This window comes from Octopus sinensis, linkage group LG25 (assembly GCF_006345805.1).
Source record: "Octopus sinensis linkage group LG25, ASM634580v1, whole genome shotgun sequence".
NCBI classification, from domain to species: Eukaryota; Metazoa; Mollusca; class Cephalopoda; order Octopoda; family Octopodidae; genus Octopus; species Octopus sinensis.
The window spans coordinates 13,649,636-13,671,890 of record NC_043021.1 but is presented as its reverse complement, the minus strand read 5'-3'; the positions used below and the strand labels follow the sequence as shown (position 1 = coordinate 13,671,890).

The 22,255-nt window shown below is 36.8% G+C and overlaps 1 protein-coding gene across 3 annotated transcripts in view; it reads right to left on the bottom strand.

The window, feature by feature from the left end:
• LOC115224208 (syntaxin) overlaps positions 1-21,709 on the bottom strand; it is a 302,859-nt gene extending 281,150 nt beyond the window's left edge. For 2 of the 3 annotated variants that reach the window (XM_029794983.2, XM_029794985.2), the window contains exon 1: positions 21,324-21,707. In XM_029794983.2, coding sequence (XP_029650843.1) covers positions 21,324-21,356 — 33 coding nt within the window. In that variant the 5' untranslated portion in view covers positions 21,357-21,707. Of the gene's footprint in view, positions 1-21,323 lie in introns of all 3 variants that reach the window. The other variant, XM_029794984.2, reaches the window with a different exon arrangement.
• Positions 21,710-22,255: the final 546 nt, after the last annotated feature.

Below are 22,255 nucleotides of genomic sequence, written 5' to 3'. Positions count from 1 at the left end.
ATGAATGAATATAGATAGAGAAAGACATAGCTGTGTGGTAAGAAGCTTGCTTCCCAACTATATGGTTCTGGGTTCAGTCCCACTGCATGGTACTTTGGGCAAGTGTCTTCTACTACAATCTTGGGCCAACCAAAGCCTTGTGAGTGGATTTGGCAGAGAGAAACTGAAAGAAGCCCGTCATACATATATATTTATTTGTGTGTCTGTGTCAGTCCTCCCCCTCCATCACTTGACAACCAATGTTGGTATGTTTATGTCCCCGTAACTTAGCAGTTCAGCAAAAGAATCTGGTACAATAAGTACTAGGCTTACAAAGAAGAAGTCCTGGGGTCACTTTGTTCGACTAAAGATCGTGCCCCAGCATGGCTGCAATCAAATGACTGAAACAAGTAAGAGAATAAAAGAATATATATATATATATATATTCTTTTATATATATATAATATATATATATATTTATTTATTTCAGCAATTTTCTGCGGCCATACTGGAGCACCACCTTGAAAGGTTTTAGTCAAACAAACTGAACCAAGACTAATTTATAGATATATACATAAATACATACATATATATATATATTATATATATATATATATATACACACACACGACAGGCTTCTTTCAGTTTTCATCCACCAAATTCACTCGCAAGGCTTTGGTCGGCCCAAGGCTATGGTAGGAGTCACATGCCCAAGGTGCCACACAGTGGGACTGAACCCAGAACCATATGATTCGGAAGCAAGCTTCTTACCACACAGTCAGACCTAATAGTAAGGAATTATTAATCTGGGCAAGACACTTCATATGCTCTCTGTTGGTACACCAGGCTAACAATATTGTCTAGATCAGAGAAGAACTACGAGTATTCTTATGGCAAGGTCCAAGGTTATGGTTCATCACAACTCTATATTCTGATCAATAGACAAATTGTGCAAACCTATCAGTAATGTACCTATAATGACTACTGGAAACAGCTGTAAGGCCAAATTTACTCCAATAAAGGAAACAGCTGTAATGACCATTATTTATACCTTGTCTTATATGGGTGTGTATGTGTGTGTATTTTCTTTTACTTCTTTCTTTTTTACTTGTTTCAGTCATTTGGCTGTGGCCATACTGGAGCACCAACTTGAAGGGTTTTTACTCAAAGAAATCCACCCCCAGGACCTTTTGTCAGCCTAGTACTTATTCAATCAGTCTCTTTTGATGAACTGCTAAGTTACAAGGACATAAACATACCAGCATCAGTTGTCAAGCGATGATGGGGGAACAAGCACAGACACACACACATACACACATAAATATATATAAATATATATAATGGGCTTCTTTCAGTTTCTCTCTACTAAATCCACTCACAAGGCTTTGGACAGCCCAAGGCTATAGTGAAAGACACTTACCCAAAGTGTCATGCAGTCGTACTAAACCCAGAACCATGTGGTTGGGAAGCAAGCTTCTTACCACACAGCCATGGATCACCGTGACCAACCAGGCTATCAGATGTTGCTACACATCACTGGTCACAATGCGCTTCGCATTGTTTTAGTCTTCAAATGACACCAGCCCGCTGGCTAAGTGAAGAGTGAGAGAAAGTTGTGGCAAAAGAGTACAGCAGGGATCGCCACCACCCCCTGCTGGAGCCTCGTGGAGCTTTAGGTGTTTTCGCTCAATAAACACTCACAACACCAGGTCTGGGTATCGAAACCACGACCCTACGACCACAAGTCCACTGCCCTAACCACTGGGCCATTGTGCCTCCACACACACACACACACACACACACACATATATTGCTCTGTCATTCTATAGGAGTGATGGAATGACATGCGTAAGTAAATACATAAGGACAATGCATTTTGCCACATATAAACTATCGGGGGTGTTACATTCCAAAACCGCTCTGCTTGTCCTTCTATCTTACTTTAGTATCTCAACAGCTGGTATAAAACTACATTCCTCTTGTCAAACACTCTCCCTCCCCACTTAGTTGAGAAGGCTTTTTCTTCTTCTTTTCCTGTCTTGTAAGTTACTTGGCAACCTCTCTACTACCAGGGGCATGAAAAAGCAACCAGTACACATTGTAAACAGGATGGTGTTAGAAAGGACATCCAGCTGAAGAGACCATGTCAAAGCTGGTGATATCCTGTGGTTCACCAGATCCTGTTGTACCAGCATGGAAAACACATGTTATATAATGATGGTGACAGTATCTTTTAATTATTACTTGTTCCAGTCACTCGACTGTGGCCATGCTGTAGCACCACCTTGAATTTTTAGTCAAATGAATTGACTCCAGGACTTATTTTGTAAGTCTAATAATAGGCGCAGTGTGGCTGTGTGGTAAGAAGCTTGCTTCCCAACCACAGGTTCCAGGTTCAGTCCCACTGTGTGGCCCCTTGGGCCAGTGTCTTCTACTATAGCTGCAGGCCAACTAGAGCCTTGTGAGTGGATTTAATAGACGGAAACTGAAAGAAACCCATCATACATATATATATATATATATATATATATAATGTATGTGTATATTTGAGTGTGTGTCTGTGTTTGTCCCCCACCATTGCTTGACAACCAATGTTGGTCTGTTTGCATCCCTGTAATTTAGCATTTCGGCAAAAGAGACCGATAGAATAAGTACTAGGCTTATAAAGATAAAGTCCTGGGGTCGATTTGTTTGACTAAAGGCGGTGCTCCAGCATGGGTGCAATCAAATGACTGAAACAAGTGAAAGAATAAAAGAATACTTATTCTATCGGTCTCTTTTGCCAAACTTCTAAGTTACAGGGATGCAAACACACCAACACCAGTTGTCAAATGGTGGTGGGAGACAAACACAGACACAAAGACACACACACACACACACACACACACACGTCAGGCTTCTTTGAGTTTCTGTCAACCAAATCCACTCCCAAGGCTTTGATTGCCCTAGTAGAAGACACTTGCCCAAGGTGCTACGCAGTGGGACTGAACCCTGGACCATGTGGCTGGGAAGCAAGCTTCTTACCACACAGCCATGCCTGCACCCATATATATATTTATTAATTGTTACAAGAAAAGGGTTCACACTGACTTCCTGGCTTTACATAGTCTTTGGCAAGTTGTTTTTCTAGTAGGTGGGTAATATGAATGATAAATCATGTATGATATTATGTAGACAGGGGAAGCAATTGCATAGGAAAGGGGAATAAAGGCGGAAAGAAGAGAAATATGTCTCTAATATGAGGCATTGGTAGAAAGTTATGAAAAGACTTAATTTGGTTTGATATAGGAATTTTGCTATTGTATAAGGTTCAGTCATGCGTGGACATCCGTTGTATATAAGGCTGATCTTGTGGTATTTCAAGGTTTGCAAAAACAATTTATGATTACAGCATAGGTGACACTGAGGTTGGGTTTGTCATTGGTGTTATTAGCTGGTATTTTTAGGAAGTTTTGGAGTGTGAAAATTATGTTACTCCGAATATATATAAGGATTTTCTAATCTCTTTCTATCATGGCTATTTATATTTGAAGTACATAAGTGTAGACAAATGCATACAAGTAGCAACATGTCATTACCTATACATGCAAGTAAATGCATAAGGACAATGCCTTTTGCCACATATAAATGTATGATATTTAAATACAGTAATTCCTCGACTATTGGGGGTGTTATGTTCCAAAACCTCCCACAGAAATAATTAAAATCTAAAAAAAATATAAATACCTATTGGCCACAGAAACCTATGATACACTGAGGAGTTCATGATATAAATTTACATATATTAGCCAGAAAAATCGACAATGTATTGAGTGTGCTATAGGTGAACCACGATGTACTGAGTGCACAATAGGTGAACCACAATATGGCGAGGGATTACTGCATAGAGATTCATATTCACACACATTTACATAAATTTTGCCTCGTCCTGTCAGATGATAGCCGTCTCACATTCAACCTGATTGTTCTGATTGACTTTCATCCTTGCATGTCCACAGTTATGACTTTTCAAGCCCACATGCATCCATCACCGTAGGACTTGATAAAACACAAAACAAGCCAAGAAATGAAATGAATAGTGAAATATCTGTATGTCATTGGATTTAACCCTTTTGTTACCATATAGGTTCTTTTAAATACACTTCTGTTTCAATTGATTTAAAAAATAATGAAGAATATAGTAAACTAACTCAGTCGTTATTAAACAGATATTTGGAACATTATTTTCATTGGAAATTGTAATTTAGATCACTTTAAAATGGCAAGTTTGTACCAGAGAACCAAGGGCAGTCTTGGGCAGGTTGATATCGAAAGGATTAGGCAGTAAAAGCTTGTACAGCACTTTTGCCACTCTCTCCGTTGCTATGGTAGGTTACAGAGACAAGCATTGCAAGATGACTGGTACTCTTTGGACTGCAAGTTTTATGTCAGAGTATCATTTTTGTGGAAGAGCTGTCCTCCCTACAGCTTTGTTGAAAATAATGGGAACCTCCACTACTCCTGGAAAATCTATTTGTGTATGTATATACACACACTCTTCTGCACCAATAAAAATATGTTCATATGGATATCTATCTATCTATCTGCCTACCTATATATACACACAAACACACAACTACTACTAAACATGTGCAAGCACATTCATCAAGCACACCTATACAGCCACTCACATCTTCAAATGTATATGTACACCTTTATATAGAGACATATATAAATATATAAAATTATAAACATACTGCATTTATGCAGTAGGAGATGGGAGAGAGAGAGACAGCAAGAGAGATAGTAGTGGGAAGTAAACATGAGAGAGGACAGTGGGAGGTAGATGATTGAGAAGATAGTGGGGGAGAGCAGTAGGAGGTAGGTGAAGAGAGATAAAAAGAAAGAAAGAGAGAAACACTAACGAGTCGAAGGTCAACTGTTGATTTGAATTTCATTTATTTAAATAGGTTTATAAATGTGTGGAGAAATGAGGATCCTACCATATTAGCTGGACAGGGTAAGCCTGAAATTCTAGGAGGCAATAACAAGAAGTGGGATAAAAGTTTTCAGTTTAGGTTGACTTAATAACCACAGTGACAACCGCACTAGGCCTTCAGTGGGGCCTGTTAAACTTGTTTTGAAAAAAGGGGCTGTGAATGATTTGTGATCTAGGGAGATAAATATTGATCCTCCATCCTGTATACAATACTAGTGACTATAAGAGAATAGTTAAGTCAATGAGAGTGCCTGCGTGTGGTCAGTCAACAAGCTAAAAATAGAAGCAAAATCTCCTTTAAATCTCACCAAAAAAAAAGGAGCTGAAAATGATCTGTGATATAAGGAGATAAATATTGATCCTTAACCCTGGATACAACACTAATGTCTGTAAGAGAATAGTTAAACCAAAGTGAGTGCCTATAAGTGGTCAGTCAACAAGCTAGAAATAGAAGCAAAATCTTCTTAAATGTCACAAAAAAACGGAGCTGTTGCTGATATGTGATAAGGAGATAAATATTGATTCTGGATATAACATCAGTGTCTATAAGAAATAGATGGTCAAATCAATAACAGTGCCTTGACGTGGTCAGTCAACCAGCTAGAAATAGCAACCAAATTGCCCTCAAATCACACCCTATCTTTTTGGCAAATGTGTCCATTAGACACCTCAAAAAAAAAAGCAAGATGGTTAAAGAAGGATACCCTGCATTATGTCATTGTCATCATTTGACTTCAATAATCATTTTCCATGCTGGCATGGGTTGGACAGTTTGACAAGACCCAGTGATTCAGAGGGCTGCGCTGAGATGCAATGTCTGCTTTGGCATAATTTCTATGGCCAGATGCCCTTCTTAAAACCAACCACCTGACAACATGTACTGGGTGTTTTTTCCATTCAACTAACACTAGTGGGGTTGTCAGGTAACTTGTTAGAAAGCAAATAACAGGGAGAAAAGAAAAAGAAAGGAAGGTCCCTGCCCTCATCCTGCAACTAAGTAAGATGTGTACTTGAGAGGAGCAGATGGCATTATAATAATAATAATAATAATAATAATAATGAAATTATTGTATACAGTGCTCAGATGCACCACAACTTGTCATAAGTGCGTATAAAGCATATGCAGTAATGTACAAATGTCTGGAAAGCGAACAGTGTATGAGTCAGATACATGCTTGCGTGTGTATGGAGGGGAGAAAATCAGGTGTAGTATTGGCGAATCTCAGGAAGCATGGAAGTTTTTAAGGATGCACTGCTCCGACAACTAACGAGGTGTTGAAAGGCTAAAGCATGACAGAGGGACAAACACAGGTGTGTTGCTATCAAATGAGACACATGGCTACCGTACATTATATAAGGATGAGTGCAAGTAGATGGGAAAGAGATAAAGATGGTAGTGATGGAGTGCGAGAGCAAACTTGAAAAGAAATTATGAGTGGTCATGTTTGGATCGGAGTTGACTTGTATCATCTGGGTGCACCCATTCCTTCCAACAGCTAAACAAATGTTGTTATTGCTGTTTAACCCTAAGACAGTTCAAAGACATTCTAGACACAGACAACTCATTTTCAGGAGTATGCAGGACCTCATTAACTAATGTCCCCCTTCTTGCATTAAAGATGGCAGAATGTGCTTAGAAAACTACTTGGCTGCTATTTCTAGCAGGTTGGGCTCCCGGATAGAAGCAATGAAGTGTTCTGCTCATGAGATACAGTGATGAGATGTAAACTTCTCTCTGGATAGGACACCAGACTCTTCTAAATTAACATTCACCAGATCTGGTAGATGCTCTTTGCCCCAATAGCTAACAGAACAGACTGTCCTATTTCAAAAGCAGTCAGATGCAGTATGAAAGTCCCTCAAGATTCCCCAAATGGCACCTGTTTTGGACAACAAGGCTGAGAGAAATTGCCAAGGAGACATATTACGCAAGACAGTGAGCTGAAAAACTTCTATTAATTGCAACTATCTATGGAAATTAGTAAACAAAAACTACCCTCAAAGGTGTGCAACATCTGTAAATAACAAGGGAGATAATTCCACTAAGATCAGCTGATTGAAATTTTTGGACAATCTAGACAATGCAAATTGGAGCAAATCAAGTCCAGCCCTTTAGTATTCACATTACTCTGTCAAATGGAATGTTTATTTATTCATATTGTTTTCAGCTAAACATTTATCATCTTGTAGTATTGAGATTTCAATGATATGATTGTATATTTTCAAAATGACATTGTAGGATAGGTGTGAGAGGCAGGATCTGGTCAGTTTGAACACAAAACTAAAGCTAAGCCAACCAATGAAAGCAACAGGCATGTTTTAGCTATCTTAGGCCTTCAGGGAAGTATATTCTACTCAGCTGGTAAGATTAAGGATGATAAATATATATATATGTAGGAAGCATATAGGGTGCAAAAATACAAATACAGTAGAATATGCACATACCTAATATAGCAAGTTGAAAAAATTTAAGTGATACTATCTATGCAATTAGTAGACCTAAACACCCTTCTGAAGTATTGCAAAATCTGAAATACACACTGGCAAAGGGAGATATGTTTGCTCAAAATTTTTGAAAAATAAAACTACTCAGATGGAAGTAGTTCTTGGCCATCAAGTGAACTGAAGTCATGTAGAATAAAGTGTTCAGCACTTGAGGCACTGTGATGAGAGATAAATGCCCCTGTGGATAAGTCACTTGTCTTTATAAGAAGCAGTTCCTCTCCTATGGGATAAATCACTCGTCAGCCATCTCCTTTTTAATCTTGTACTATCTAATTACACAGAACAATTAGCCAGTTCTATGATGATGTTTAATCCCACATCAGTCCTTATTGAATAGAGATAGAATTAAAAGCAAGTCCAGCCTTGACCAACCATCTATCCCTTTTAACTACCAACTATTCCTGGAAGATCATCAGGGGTAGAATTCTCAGAACACCTCTTCCGTAGGGCCCTATCAGAAGCAACTGTCCTTACACTTTTTTAGCTGAATTCCCAAGCATAACCAACTGAGATTATGGATATTCTTGAACCAACAATTCCGTACATGACAATTCAGCCCAAGGACTATGCAAAAACAATTCAGTACATTGTGTTTTGGCGTGTATGAAATTTAATTTCATTTATTTTGTTTTCAAAATTTCTAAACTTTTCAACTTCACGAATAAATGGCAATGTTTTAGATTGTTAACACCAACAACCATTGAATAAGTTGTAGCACTTTCAATTATTAGCAGTCCAAAAGCCTTTTTTTTTTCTATTTATACAAGTATGTCATTTCATTACTTTTATTTTGCAGACCTAGGATGGTATTTTTAACTTTTTAAGATTCCAGTTGGTTACAAACATTTACTAATTTAGAAATAAAAAACGAGTCCTAAGAGAGGGTTTTATCAGAGAAAGGGCATGAGCACATTTTATTAAATGGATTTTGCTATCGTTTAGATAGAAAACTTCGAAATGGAAAAAAGAGTCTTGGCATTGTACTGAAGACAAATGCAAAGGTCGTATCCATGTTAATGGGAGTTTATGGGAATCGTGGAGCACAGCCATGTGCCACAGCCAGCAGTATTAGCAATAAAGTAGATGCATTCAAATATTCGTGAAAGGGTTGGTGCATCTTATGACAAGAAGAATGGTCCAAGAGAACTGTTGTGCACGAATTGGCATGTGCATACCATGTGCAGAATTGTCATGCATAAATTTGACAGCATTAAATTATCATACATGGAATTGTCAGTGCTGAATTGTCACGCACAGAATTGTTGGGGTGCCATGGATATCATCCAACCATCTAATTCTTGTTCTACCCTGGATCTCCTGCTGAATGGCTCAGCTTGAAGAATCTGTCTAGCGATTCTTTCCTGTAACATTCTAACCACATGTCCATAGTACCATCTCAATGCAAAGCAGTTGGAGAGAATTCATCATCCCCAAACTATGCAACCTGTCGAATAACATTATCCCAACTCGTCTCCAAGTGGAGGTGCATAGCTTGATGGTTAGGGTATCAGACTCATGATCGTAAGATAGTGGTTTCAATTCCTGGACTGGGGACATGTGTTCTTGAGCAAAATACTTCATTTCACGTTGCCCCAGTCCACTCAGCTGGCGAAAATAAATAATCCTGCATCAGAATGAAGTCCTGTCCAAGTGGAGAATATTTGTCATGAAACCGGGAAGCCAGCCCTCATGAGTTAGCATGACTTAAGATAACTTTATCCTTCAAGGGGGTAGGATGTAATTTGAGTGACATTTGACTACTATTCCAGCAGATTGAGTGTCCGTGTAGTAGCTGTTTGTCGGCTTATCTTGCGTAATCTAAAATGACAGTGATCAGGATTTGAACGCAGTCTAAGAACAGATAGTTTCAATAGCTTAGCCACTGGCCAGTTCAACTATTACAGGTCCCGATGGATTATAAGATGACACTAGAGAGAGGTAGAAAAGAGAGAAAGAAATAGGATGAGAGGGGGAGAAAAGGGGATGGGTAGAAGGGAGAGGGAGGGAGAAAGGTAGAATTAAGAAGATAAGGCGGCGAGCTGGCAGAAACGTTAGCACGCTGGCGAAATGCTTAGCGGTATTTCGTCTGCCGCTACGTTCTGAGTTCAAATTCTGCCGAGGTCAACTTTGCCTTTCATCCTTTCGGGATCGATAAATTAAGTACCAGTTACACACTGGGGTCGATGTAATCGACAATCCCTTTGTCTGCCCTTGTTTGTCCCCTCTATGTTTAGCCCCTTGTGGGCAATAAAGAAATAAGAAATTAGGAGAAGATAAGGGTGAGAGGCTGAGTAAGAAGAGACTAACCGGGGGGGGGTAAAAAGATAGGTAAGGGTAAGAGTTTGATGAGTGAGAGGCTAAGAGAGAGAGAGAGAGAGAGCAAGAGATTGAGTGAGAGGTTGAGAGAAGGTAAGTGGTCGAGTGAGAGTAAAAACTTAAGTGAGAGGTTGACTAAGAGGATGAGACACTGAACTCACACAGTCCATCTGGATCCTAATAACTAATTAATTGTAAGTGTGGCAAGGAAAAAATCTTAAGTAGCGACAGTGGGAGCACGAAGAGAAAAACTGACGAGTGTTTGCTTTAATTTTTTTTAATTTGCAGCAACACAGCACAAACGATGCAGATTGTCTCATTCTGTCTCTCCTCCAATCCCAACCCCACACACAAGCCACTACGTGGTCATTCGATTTCCAACAAAGAAGAAATTACTCTAAAACCACACCCTATACCGCCCGTTAGAAAATGAACGCTCACAGTTTATTTAACAATAACGGGTGGGCTGTGGTGGGAACGCTTTGTTCATAGATCGACTACATGGCAACCAGTTTTAAATAGACTGTAAAAAAATAAAGTTCGCTTAAAAAGGTGTTGACGGAGGTAAAGAATGCGTACACAACCAGTTTTCGGCGTAACAAAAGCCCTGATCCTAACCACCGGGTGTGCATATTCTTTACTTTCGACTAAGTGGTGTTACATTCTTTTAATGTTGTGCTTTGTTTCAGTCATTGGATAGCGACCATGCTGGAGCACCGCCCTTGAAGGGTTCTTTCAGTCGAACAAATTGAGCCCAGCACTAATTTTTTCTATAGTTACGGAGATGTAAATAAACCAACAAAAGCTGTCAAGCGGTGTTGGGTAACAAACAACTCACACACACACACACACACACACATACACACACACACACACACACAGGCAGACAGACAGACAAGACCGGCTCCTTTCAGTTTCCGTCTACCAAATCAACTTAGAAAGCTTTGGTCGGCCCGGGACTATAGTAGAAGACGCTTGCCCAAAGGTGCCGCCGCACGCAGTGGGACTGAACCCAAGATCGCATGGTTGGAAAGCAAACTTCTTACTCACGCAGCCACGCCTGCGTCTCTGTTACGTATTTTCCGTAAATTATTCTTTCAACAATTGTTGAGTTACGAAAAATATTCTACAAGCATTCACGTGTACTAAAAACATCAGAGAGAGAGAAAGAGATAGAGGGGGTCTTCATGCGGTCATTAATGAAGCTAGAAATAGCAACAAGCGGAGCATGACAACATGACAATAGTCAAATATACGAGACAAAAAAAAAAAAGCAATGACAGCGTAACCCTATATATAGATGGTCACGGCCGGAATCTCTTTCATCACAGGCCTGTTCAGTTAGAGAGAAGGAGAAGGAGGAGGGAGAGAGATGACCCTGAGGCGGAACAAACAAGTGGTTAATTTATTTTTTTCATATTTGATATATTTTAAAATAAATTATTTCTCCAAAAAATCATTAATTTACACACACAAAAACTATTACTCTTTAAATCATTTACGTTGCACATATTAATTGCAGCATTCCAATTTATTTCGTACCGTAAAATCTTTCGCTTTTTTTTTTATTTTTACTATGGAAACGACTTTCTTTTGCCAAAAATTTTTTTAACTTAATAACGTGTAAGTCGATAAACGACAATTTACTTATGATTAAAAAAATATTATTTTTCATACAAACAATTAATTCGGCTCCTAAAATAACATTTAACTATTTTATTTTACATTTTCTAACTAAATTTTAAGGCCTAGCGAATTTTTTTCATGCGGACACACCTACTTTTCACATTACACATATTAGTGTGTGTGTGTACGATACTCCTATAGAATACGTACGTACATACAGACATACATATTTACGTAAGTGTGTGTATATATATATATATATGTGTGTGTGTGTGTATGTATGTATAGTATTCTCGTAGAAAATAGACTGAATTCTACGTATACATGTAACTAATATAACAGGTTGCTTAATGCACAGGGCATTCCTGAAGAATGGAGTCGGAATTCATCTAGTGCGCTAAAACCCATAATTATTTCAGGTGTATAAGGTTTTAGGTATGGAAGATTACGAATCTACAAAAAATAGAAGTTGTCGGAGACGGGTTCTATATGGGGGTGGGGGCTTGGCCCCTATGATTTTTCAGATATGACCTTTTCTTTTTCTTTTTTCGAATTCTTTTTTTTTTTTTTCGTGTTTATGTGACGAATAATTTTGCGGTATCATCATTCTAGACGTTTAAAACATAATTCAGAAATTCAGAAAACAAATTTTTTGTTTCAAAAGAAGGTCAAAACTGAAAAAAAAAGGGGGCAAAAATTCCTTCACATGTACCAAACAAAAATGCAAAATTGTAAGCCACGATGCTTCAAACACAAATCCCCTCCAAAATTACGGCTTTTGGTGCATTAAATAATTTCCGACTCTATTTTCCGGGAATGCCTCGTATATGTGTGAGTGTTGTGTGTGTGTTTGTATATACATATATATTTATATATATACACGCACACATTTCTCGCAAACCGGTTTTGACACATGTAGAAGAAACTGTTTTGACTTCACTTCAAGTCGCTTACGTTCTTGGGCAAGGCATAATAGTTACAGCATCCCGATTCCCCCCCACCCACCATCAGTTTGAGAGGCTTTATGGCCTGATGTCATGAAATCATTATTATAATTACCCTCATTATTATTATTATTATTATTATTGTTATTATTATTCAGCCACTCCCGCCCCTTAGGTGGCGTGGCGGGTATCTAAAGAGTGGGTGTGAATCGATGTTGCTTTTCACCCATTGCAGCGCTAACGCATACACACACATACATACACACACATATTTATATATATATATATATATATAAATATATACATATATACACATACATATTTATACACACACACACATATATATATACATATATACACATACATATTTATACACACACACACATATATATATACATATATACACATACATATTTATACACACACACATATATGTACATATATACACATACATATTTATACACACACACATATATGTACATATATACACATACATATTTATACACACACACATATATATACATATATACACATACATATTTATACACACACACACATATATATATATACACATATATATATATACACACACATACACGTTCATATGAATGTATAAGTGTGCTGATATATGTGTGTGGGTGTGTGTATACATACATACGCTCACACAAATGTGTGTGTGTGTAGTTTTTTAATCTGTAATTTAATTATTTAATTTCATTTATGGTATTTTCTCCTTCAGATATCTAAAAAAAAAAAATAATAAGCGGGAGAAATAATAATAATAATAATAGCAGTTACTTTAGGAGCGCTGCTGGGAGTCTGAGAAAGGAGGGGGTGGGGAGTCTTCTGACAAATGGTGATGTCGGTGGTGGAGGGGTAGGGCGAAGTAACAGAATGAGTGGTTGTGATAATTACATCTCTCTTCTGACATTCCTTCTGTCTCTCTCATTCTCTCTAGAAATTCTCTAAACCACAAACCCCCCCCTACGCACGCACACACACACACACACTGTACACTAGTGAGGGAGTCTCTATACGGACATTCGACCTTAGTAATAGCAGCCAAATTTCCCTCAAATCATAATACACCCTTCTGTCGTCTCAAAGAATATATATATATATCTTTACTACCCACAAGGGGCTAAACACAGAGGGGACAAACAAGGACAGACAAGCGGATTAAGTCGATTATATCGACCCCAGTGCGTAACTGGTACTTAATTTATCGACCCCGAAAGGATGAAAGGCAAAGTCGACCTCGGCGGAATTTGAACCCAGAACGTAACGGCAGACGACGCTCAATATAAAGTTTAGTCCCTTATATATACACACACACACAAAATTAACGGCCAGTTTCTGCGAGATCAGGGCTGACCTGGGGTTAAACAAACAGCAATCACACCAACCACCTCACATATACATACACACTTCTTTCTGACAAATTTTAAATTCAGGTTGGAGTAAACAGATGAAATAATTTTTTTAAAAAAGGGGGGGGTAACAGAAAAATCAAGAAAAAAAATGCCCCCCGCACCCACCCCACCACCACCTCCACACATTTTCTAAGAAGACTGGTTTTTTACTTTATTTTATTTATTATATGTTAATTTTATTTTTTCATTCTTTCATTTTCCTCTCTCATTCATTCATTCCGCCGCCCGCTGCCACCGCCACCTTCACTGACTGCAGACAGCTTTCACTGTTCGATCTCTCAATCTCTCCCTCTTTCACTCTCTTCATATATATATTTTTCTCTATCGACCTATCTCGCTCTCGGTATATCTAGCTATTTATCTATCGATCATACTCTCGATCGATCGACCGCTACATCTCTCACTGTCCTCATATATATGTGTGTATAAATATATACACTCACACACCCATACATTTATATATATATTATATTATATATGTGTGTGTGTGTATAATACTTTCAGTATATTTAACTGTATATATAGCTACATCACTCTTTTTTTTAAATCTCTCTTACATCCCTTCTATCTCATGTGCCTATCAAATATTTTTTCAGTACTTTTTAAATTCCTTACATCTCAGATAAATCCTATCTATCTATCTATCTATCTATCTCTCTCTATCTATCTATCTATCTCTATCTCTCTATCTATCTATCTATCTCTCTATCTATCTATCTATCTCTATCTCTCTATCTATCTATCTCTCTATCTATCTATCTCTATCTATCTATCTATCTCTATCTCTCTATCTATCTCTATCTCTCTCTATCGCTCTATCTATCTATCTATCTCTATCTCTCTATCTATCTATCTCTATCTATCTCTCTATCTATCTATCTCTATCTATCTATCTATCTCTATTTCTCTATCTATCTATCTATCTATCTATCTATCTCTCTATCTATCTAATCCTTAGTATATCTACATTTTCCTTTCCTCTCAGCAACGCGCTCTTTTCCTACCTATCTCTCTTCTTCTCCCTTTCTTGCCCCCCCCCCTTTCTATCTCTTTCTCTCATTAAACTAGCACTCAAGCATCGCTCCTCTCATTCACCTCCTGCTTAAAACATAGGAAGGAAGGAAACCAAATCGAATCAAATCAATAATAATTAATAATTAAAAATAAAATAAAACGAATATTAGTACAACTAATAATAGTAATGAAATTAATAAAAATTTAAATAAATTTCCCTCCTCCTCCTCCTCGTCGCCAACGTATCCCAGCCGTTCCGTCGAAGTGAAAACTGTCAACTGTCATTCCTTTAGATAGAAATGACAAAACGGCAGCAAGTCTTGAGAGTGTGAGAGAGTGTGTGTGTGTGTGTGTGAAAGGACCCTTTCGCGTGTCTGCATGTCTGTGTAGGAGTGTGTGTGTGTGTGTGTGTGAAAGGACCTTTTCGCGTGTCTGCATGTCTGTGTAGGAGTGTGTGTGTGTGTGTGAAAGGACCCTTTCGCGTGTCTGCATGTCTGTGTAGGAGTGTGTGTGTGTGTGAAAGGACCCTTTCGCGTGTCTGCATGTCTGTGTAGGAGTGTGTGTGTGTGTGTGTGTGTGTGAAAGGACCCTTTCGCGTGTCTGCATGTCTGTGTAGGAGTGGTGTTGTGTGTGTGAAAGGACCTTTTCGCGTGTCTGCATGTCTGTGTAGGAGTGTGTCTGTGTGAAAGGACCCTTTCGCGTGTCTGCATGTCTGTGTAGGAGTGTGTGTGTGTGTGTGTGTGTGTGAAGGACCCTTTCGCGTGTCTGCATGTCTGTGTAGGAGTGTGTGTGTGTGTGTGTGTGTGAAAGGACCCTTTCGCGTGTCTGCATGTCTGTGTAGGAGTGTGTGTGTGTGAAAGGACCCTTTCGCGTGTCTGCATGTCTGTGTAGGAGTGTGTGTGTGTGAAAGGACCCTTTCGCGTGTCTGTATGTCTGTGTAGGAGTGTGTGTGTGTGAAAGGACCCTTTCGCGTGTCTGCATGTCTGTGTAGGAGTGTGTGTGTGTGAAAGGACCCTTTCGCGTGTCTGCATGTCTGTGTAGGAGTGTGTGTGTGTGAAAGGACCCTTTCGCGTGTCTGCATGTCTGTGTAGGTGTGAATATATGTGTGTGTGAACGTAACATTGTTCCTGTATGTGTCTTTTATTTTTACTTGCATGTTGGGGGAGGCGGAAACTGTTCTATAAATTTTGCAGAAAGAGAAAGAGAAACAAAATGAGAGAGAGAGAGAGAGGTGGGATAAGTCAGAAAAATACAGAAAGATGAAGTATAATGTAAGAGGGAAAAGTTAAGAAAAAAAAAGGACCAGAAGAAGGAAAAGGAGACAACATTACTGAGCGAGCTGTTTTCTATTCATATATATATGTAATTTATCCATCCATCCAACTACCTAACCATTTATTTAGATCCACGTAACAATTTCGCTATCCATCCACCTATATATATATATCACTCCTGCATCCAGTTTACCCATATATCTGCCTGTAACCACCCAACTTTATCTACATCTCTATAGTTAAACACACACACGTATATATACATATATATATATATATATATAGAGAGAGAGAGAGAGAGAGAGAGAGAGAGAGAGAGAAAGAGATGATAGATAGATAGATAGATAGATATAGATAGATATAGATAGATAGATAGATAGATAGATAGATAGATAGATAGATAGATAGATAGATTAGATTAGATTAGATAGATGAAACTAAGTTGCATAGAGACGAATTAAACTTATTCGGCTCTATGCAACTTAAATTTTCCAGCATTCGTCAAACGAACCCATCTCGTCAGGCCGTGGAAACTGAATCAAACTGATATCAAATAATATATGTAACTCCTAACAAATGAGTATCACTTTCCTTCATTTGCCTACTCACTCGTGTGTGTTGTGTGTGTATGTGTGTGTGTGTGTGTGTGTGTGCCTACCAAGCCATCCATCTACCCATCATACAGGTGTCGTCTTATTCATTCGTATCTCAGTTTGTTTATTAACCGATATATCTACCTATCCTTCCATCGACACATGTCTACTTAGCTATCCCCCTTCCCTGTGTATATGCATATATATATATATATATACAACTACATGTCTATCTTCTACTTATCTACCCATATATCTGTCTACCAACCCATAACTATCCATCCATCTGTCCATTCATATATCTATCCAGCCACTTGTACATCTACCAATCTCTCTCTCTCTCTCCTCCTCCTTTCATCCCTCCCCACACATATATCATCATCATCATCATCATCAATTAACGTCCGTTGTCCATGCTGGCATGGGTTGGACGGTTTGACCAGAGCTGGTAAGCTGAGGGCCTGCATCAGACTCCAGTCTATATATATATATATATAATATATATATATATAGTACCAGCTACGCACTGGGGTCGATGTAATCGACTTAATCCCTTTGTCTGTCCTTGTTTATCCCCTCTATGTTTAGCCCCTTGTGGGCAGTAAAGAAATATATATATATCCTTGCATATATCTAACTACCCATACTCAATTACAAATCTGTCCACCCATAAATTTATCTGTCTAGTCATATTCCTGACTGTCACTCATATATCTATCCAACTACCCATGTGTGTGTGCGTGTGTGTCTATATATATCCATTCATGCTAAGGAGACATTTACACGTACACACCCACACACAGACAACACACATTACATTAGTTCGCTTATCCTCGGCGTGTTACAATGGATTATGTATGCTACACATATATGAGTTTTTGATGTTTAACACCAAGTCAGCTCCGATCGTGAAAATCTATGATCAAAGACGTTCCAGCTGTGACCATCGAGGTGTTCCACCACCACCCAGCACCAACTAATATCATGAACTACATTGTCCAATGTGCTCTCCCGCATTTGTAGCAACAGGATGTGACTTAAGAAATATTAGGTTGCTATTTCTAGCAGACTGGACATCCACACAGAGGCACCCACAATGGTGTGTGTGAACGTGTGTGCGCGCACGAGCTGTTTGTGTGTGTGTGTGTGTGTAAGTTAAATATGTGTATGCTTGTATGATGAACAATATACATTTATGTGTGAGCGTGTTTCTGTGATAGATTTTAAGTGCATGTATGTGTGAGAGTGTGTGTACGTGTGTGTGTGTGTGTGAGAGAGAAAGAATTAAGTGTGTGTATGACTATCCGATGGACTATTTGTGTGTGTGTGTGTGTGTGTGTGTATGTGTGTGAGATAAATTATGTTTATGTATGTGCCTGTATTCACGAGTGAGTGATGAATGAATCAGACGGGTCGTTTTTGTTGTTTCGCCCCAGGTCAGCAACTGATCGAGCCGGCCAATGACAGAAGACAATCAATCCATGACCATCTCGTTTTTTGGGGGTTTTTTCTTTTTTCTTTTTCGATATCTAAAAGACGACTGGGTGTGTAGTAGTTTTAGAGCAATTTGATTACTATTTCTAACAAATCGATGACCCCAAAATTTAATTCGAGCTTCGCTGGGTCAACTCGGATCTGTGACGATCGACTGTTCACGGATAGTCGTCATACATATACATGTGTGTGTGTGTGTGTGTGTGTGTGTGTGTGTCTATATATTTATGTGATAAATAATGTATGTATTTGTATCACGGACGTGTTTTTGTGTGATCATATGAATTAGAAATGTCATCTATGCACGATATACATATATACATGTGTTGATGTGTGTGTGTATATATATATATATATATACATATATATAAGCTTATAATGATTATTATTATTTACAGAATATATACATACATTTGTAACTGATGTATAGATATGTTCACTTACGAATTAGATATATGTTGGTCTACGTAAAGGACTATATATATAATTACATGTGTATGTGATTATATGTGTGTGTGTGTGTGGTCGATGTGCTTCTTAGATTAGATATGTAAGGTTTAAAGGATTATATACACATAAATGTAATAGGTGTAGGTATGTATTACATAGAATATGTGCGAGAAATCTTATGTATGCATGTGGTGGAAAATTACGTATGAATGTATGTCATGCATGTATGTATACATGCATGCGTGTATAACGTACTTCTATGAATTAAATATGCGTACGTACAGCTATATATAAAATCACAGACACATCCATACACACCGACATATGTGTTAATAATGCGATAGGGTGTATATATGTATATGTGTGTGTGTATATATATATATATATATACATATATATAAGCTTATAATGATTATTATTATTTACAGAATATATACATACATTTGTAACTGATGTATAGATATGTTCACTTACGAATTAGATATATGTTGGTCTACGTAAAGGACTATATATATAATTACATGTGTATGTGATTATATGTGTGTGTGTGTGTGGTCGATGTGCTTCTTAGAATTAGATATGTAAGGTTTAAAGGATTATATACACATAAATGTAATAGGTGTAGGTATGTATTACATAGAATATGTGCGAGAAATCTTATGTATGCATGTGGTGGAAAATTACGTATGAATGTATGTCATGCATGTATGTATACATGCATGCGTGTATAACGTACTTCTATGAATTAAATATGCGTACGTACAGCTATATATAAAATCACAGACACATCCATACACACCGACATATGTGTTAATAATGCGATAGGGTGTATATATGTATATATATATATATATATATATATATATATATATATATATACACACACGTACACGTTCGGCTATGAATGATCAGTGACATTTTGTATATAGGAGGAGGTGTACGCGCGTGTGAGTGTTCGCGTGTGTATTTAAAAGATTTCTTCCTGTTCAGGTGATCACACAAGATGACATTACATACACGACTAGAGAACATTCATTTCGCTTGATGACTAGAATTATATACACACGTGTGTATGTCTGTCAGCGCGAATAACCGTGTGTGTGTGTGTGTATATATATCTATATATATATAACATCCTCAGTCATGTTTAATGACGGTTTTAGTTTTCCTTTTTGGCACACATTTGCTTATTGCTGCCTAAATCAATTATTAGATAGATAGATAGATAGATAGATAGACACACACTCAAATATACCATTGTATATATTCTACATACCAGTACATAATTAGCAAATACTTTGTAAATGTATACATCTGTATTGTATACACATATGCCTCTGTATAATTATATATATATATATATATTATATATATATATATATACACACACACATATCACCCCATTTATAATGTATGTATGAGAATGTATGTGCGTGTATATGGTTATGATGTATAAAGATTAGATACGTGTGTCAGTGTGTAGATATATATACATTTGTGGGTGTGTTTCTATGAGTAATTATAATATATGTTTCTGTTGAGCATACATACAAGCCATATGTATCTGAGAGAACGGCTATAGCATTTAATGAATTTATTATGTTTCTATGTGAGATTAACACACATAAACACACATGTATGTATGTATATGAAGTGCATATACAGAATTGTGGGTGTGTTTGTGTGTAATAAATATATAGATATGTATGTCAATGTGAATTAGGTTTTATTGTTTCGTGTGTAAAAAGGGAACGTGCATATATGCACTGAATATATATATATATAATATATATATATATATATATATATATATATAGACATAGATATCGCACGATGTGCGTGTTTATGCGGCCCTATGGTTATTCAATTAGTATAAATAATGCAGATGTTATATGTGTGTAATGTGTTAAGTTAATGAATTACACGGAGATAGATAGATAGATAGATAGATAGATAGATAGATAGACAGATAGATAGATAGATAATAGATAGATGATAGATAGATAGATACATAGATAGATAGATGATAGATAGACAGATAGATAGATAGATAATAGATAGATGATAGATAGATAGATACATAGATGATAGATAGATAGATAGATAGATAGATAGATAGATAGATAGATAGATAGATAGATAGATGTGTGAGGGGGTTTTGTATTATTTTTTTTTTGTAGAAACCATCCAGGTGATCTTTGCAGTTGGCATTCTGTCGAATGACATGCAAAATTAACTTTCATTCTAACGGTTCAGAATTAACGAATTAATTGCTGTTTCGTTACCAAAGACAGAATCAGATGTCACAATCGAAACTAACTTGTATATGTATATACGTACTGCTGTGTCTAATTATTCTACAAATGTATAAGGATATAGACATGACACACTTCATATAGATGGATGGATGAATGTATATATATATATATACCTCATTTCTTCTAATATATATATATATATATATACATCTACGTGTGTGTGCATCAATATATGTATGTATATATACCTATCTAGATGTTATTTTTCAACGTTCTATATCTTTATGTAGAACGAAATAGATACCGATAGAGAGAGGGAGAGAGAAATGTATATATATATATAGGCATATAAGTAAGTAAATATATTAAATATTTATGGATGTACAACAGAGAATAGATAGCATTTAATTAAAACGTGAAAAGGCAATCAACAGATAAATTAAAAAGGGGGAAACTCACCGCTTTAAGCGCCGCAAGACGATCCTTAGTCATCCTTGGTAGTAATTTATATTATATATAATAATGATTTATATGGTAAATATATATATATATAATATAAATATATATATATATATTTATATATATATATATATTTATATATATATATATATTTATATATATATATATAGGTGCGCGCGTATATGTGTGTAGGTGTGTGATAAATACAGAAAAATCACTGCGATGTCTCAAGTCGCCGGCTCGAAGTGGTTCTGGTTAATAAGCTAAATTCCTTCCGTTATTCCAGATATATATATATATATACACACATACATATATACATATATTTATGTATTATAGACATATATATATACACACATATATATATGTATTTATATGTGTATATATATATGAATATGTATGTATGTATATATATATATATATGTTACTTTTTTTTTTCCTTGTGTCGTCGTTGAGTATAATTATATATATAATAATTTATATATACATTTGCCTCTATATATACACATATATATATATATATTTATTTATTTATATATCCTCCCTTCGGTGTTTGATATATATATGTATATATATATATATATATATATATATATATAATATATATATATATATATATATATATATATATAATATATATATTATATATATATATATATACAGAGGTTGGGTGGGTATCCTGGTAATAAAAAAGGGTGTTTTCAGTGGATCCCGCTATCAAAGAGAATCGATAAAAATTTTAATATTTTCCTGTTCCTCAAAACCCCGCACCCATACTGCACTTCGTTCAAGGGAGGTAATCACGCTAGTCAAGATATGATAATAACAACACCCTGTTTATTTAGAACTCTCCTTCCATCTCCTCTCTCTCTCTCTCTACCTCTCTCTCACTCTACCTCTCTTAGATTTTCTCAGTCTTTCTTTTAAGCTTC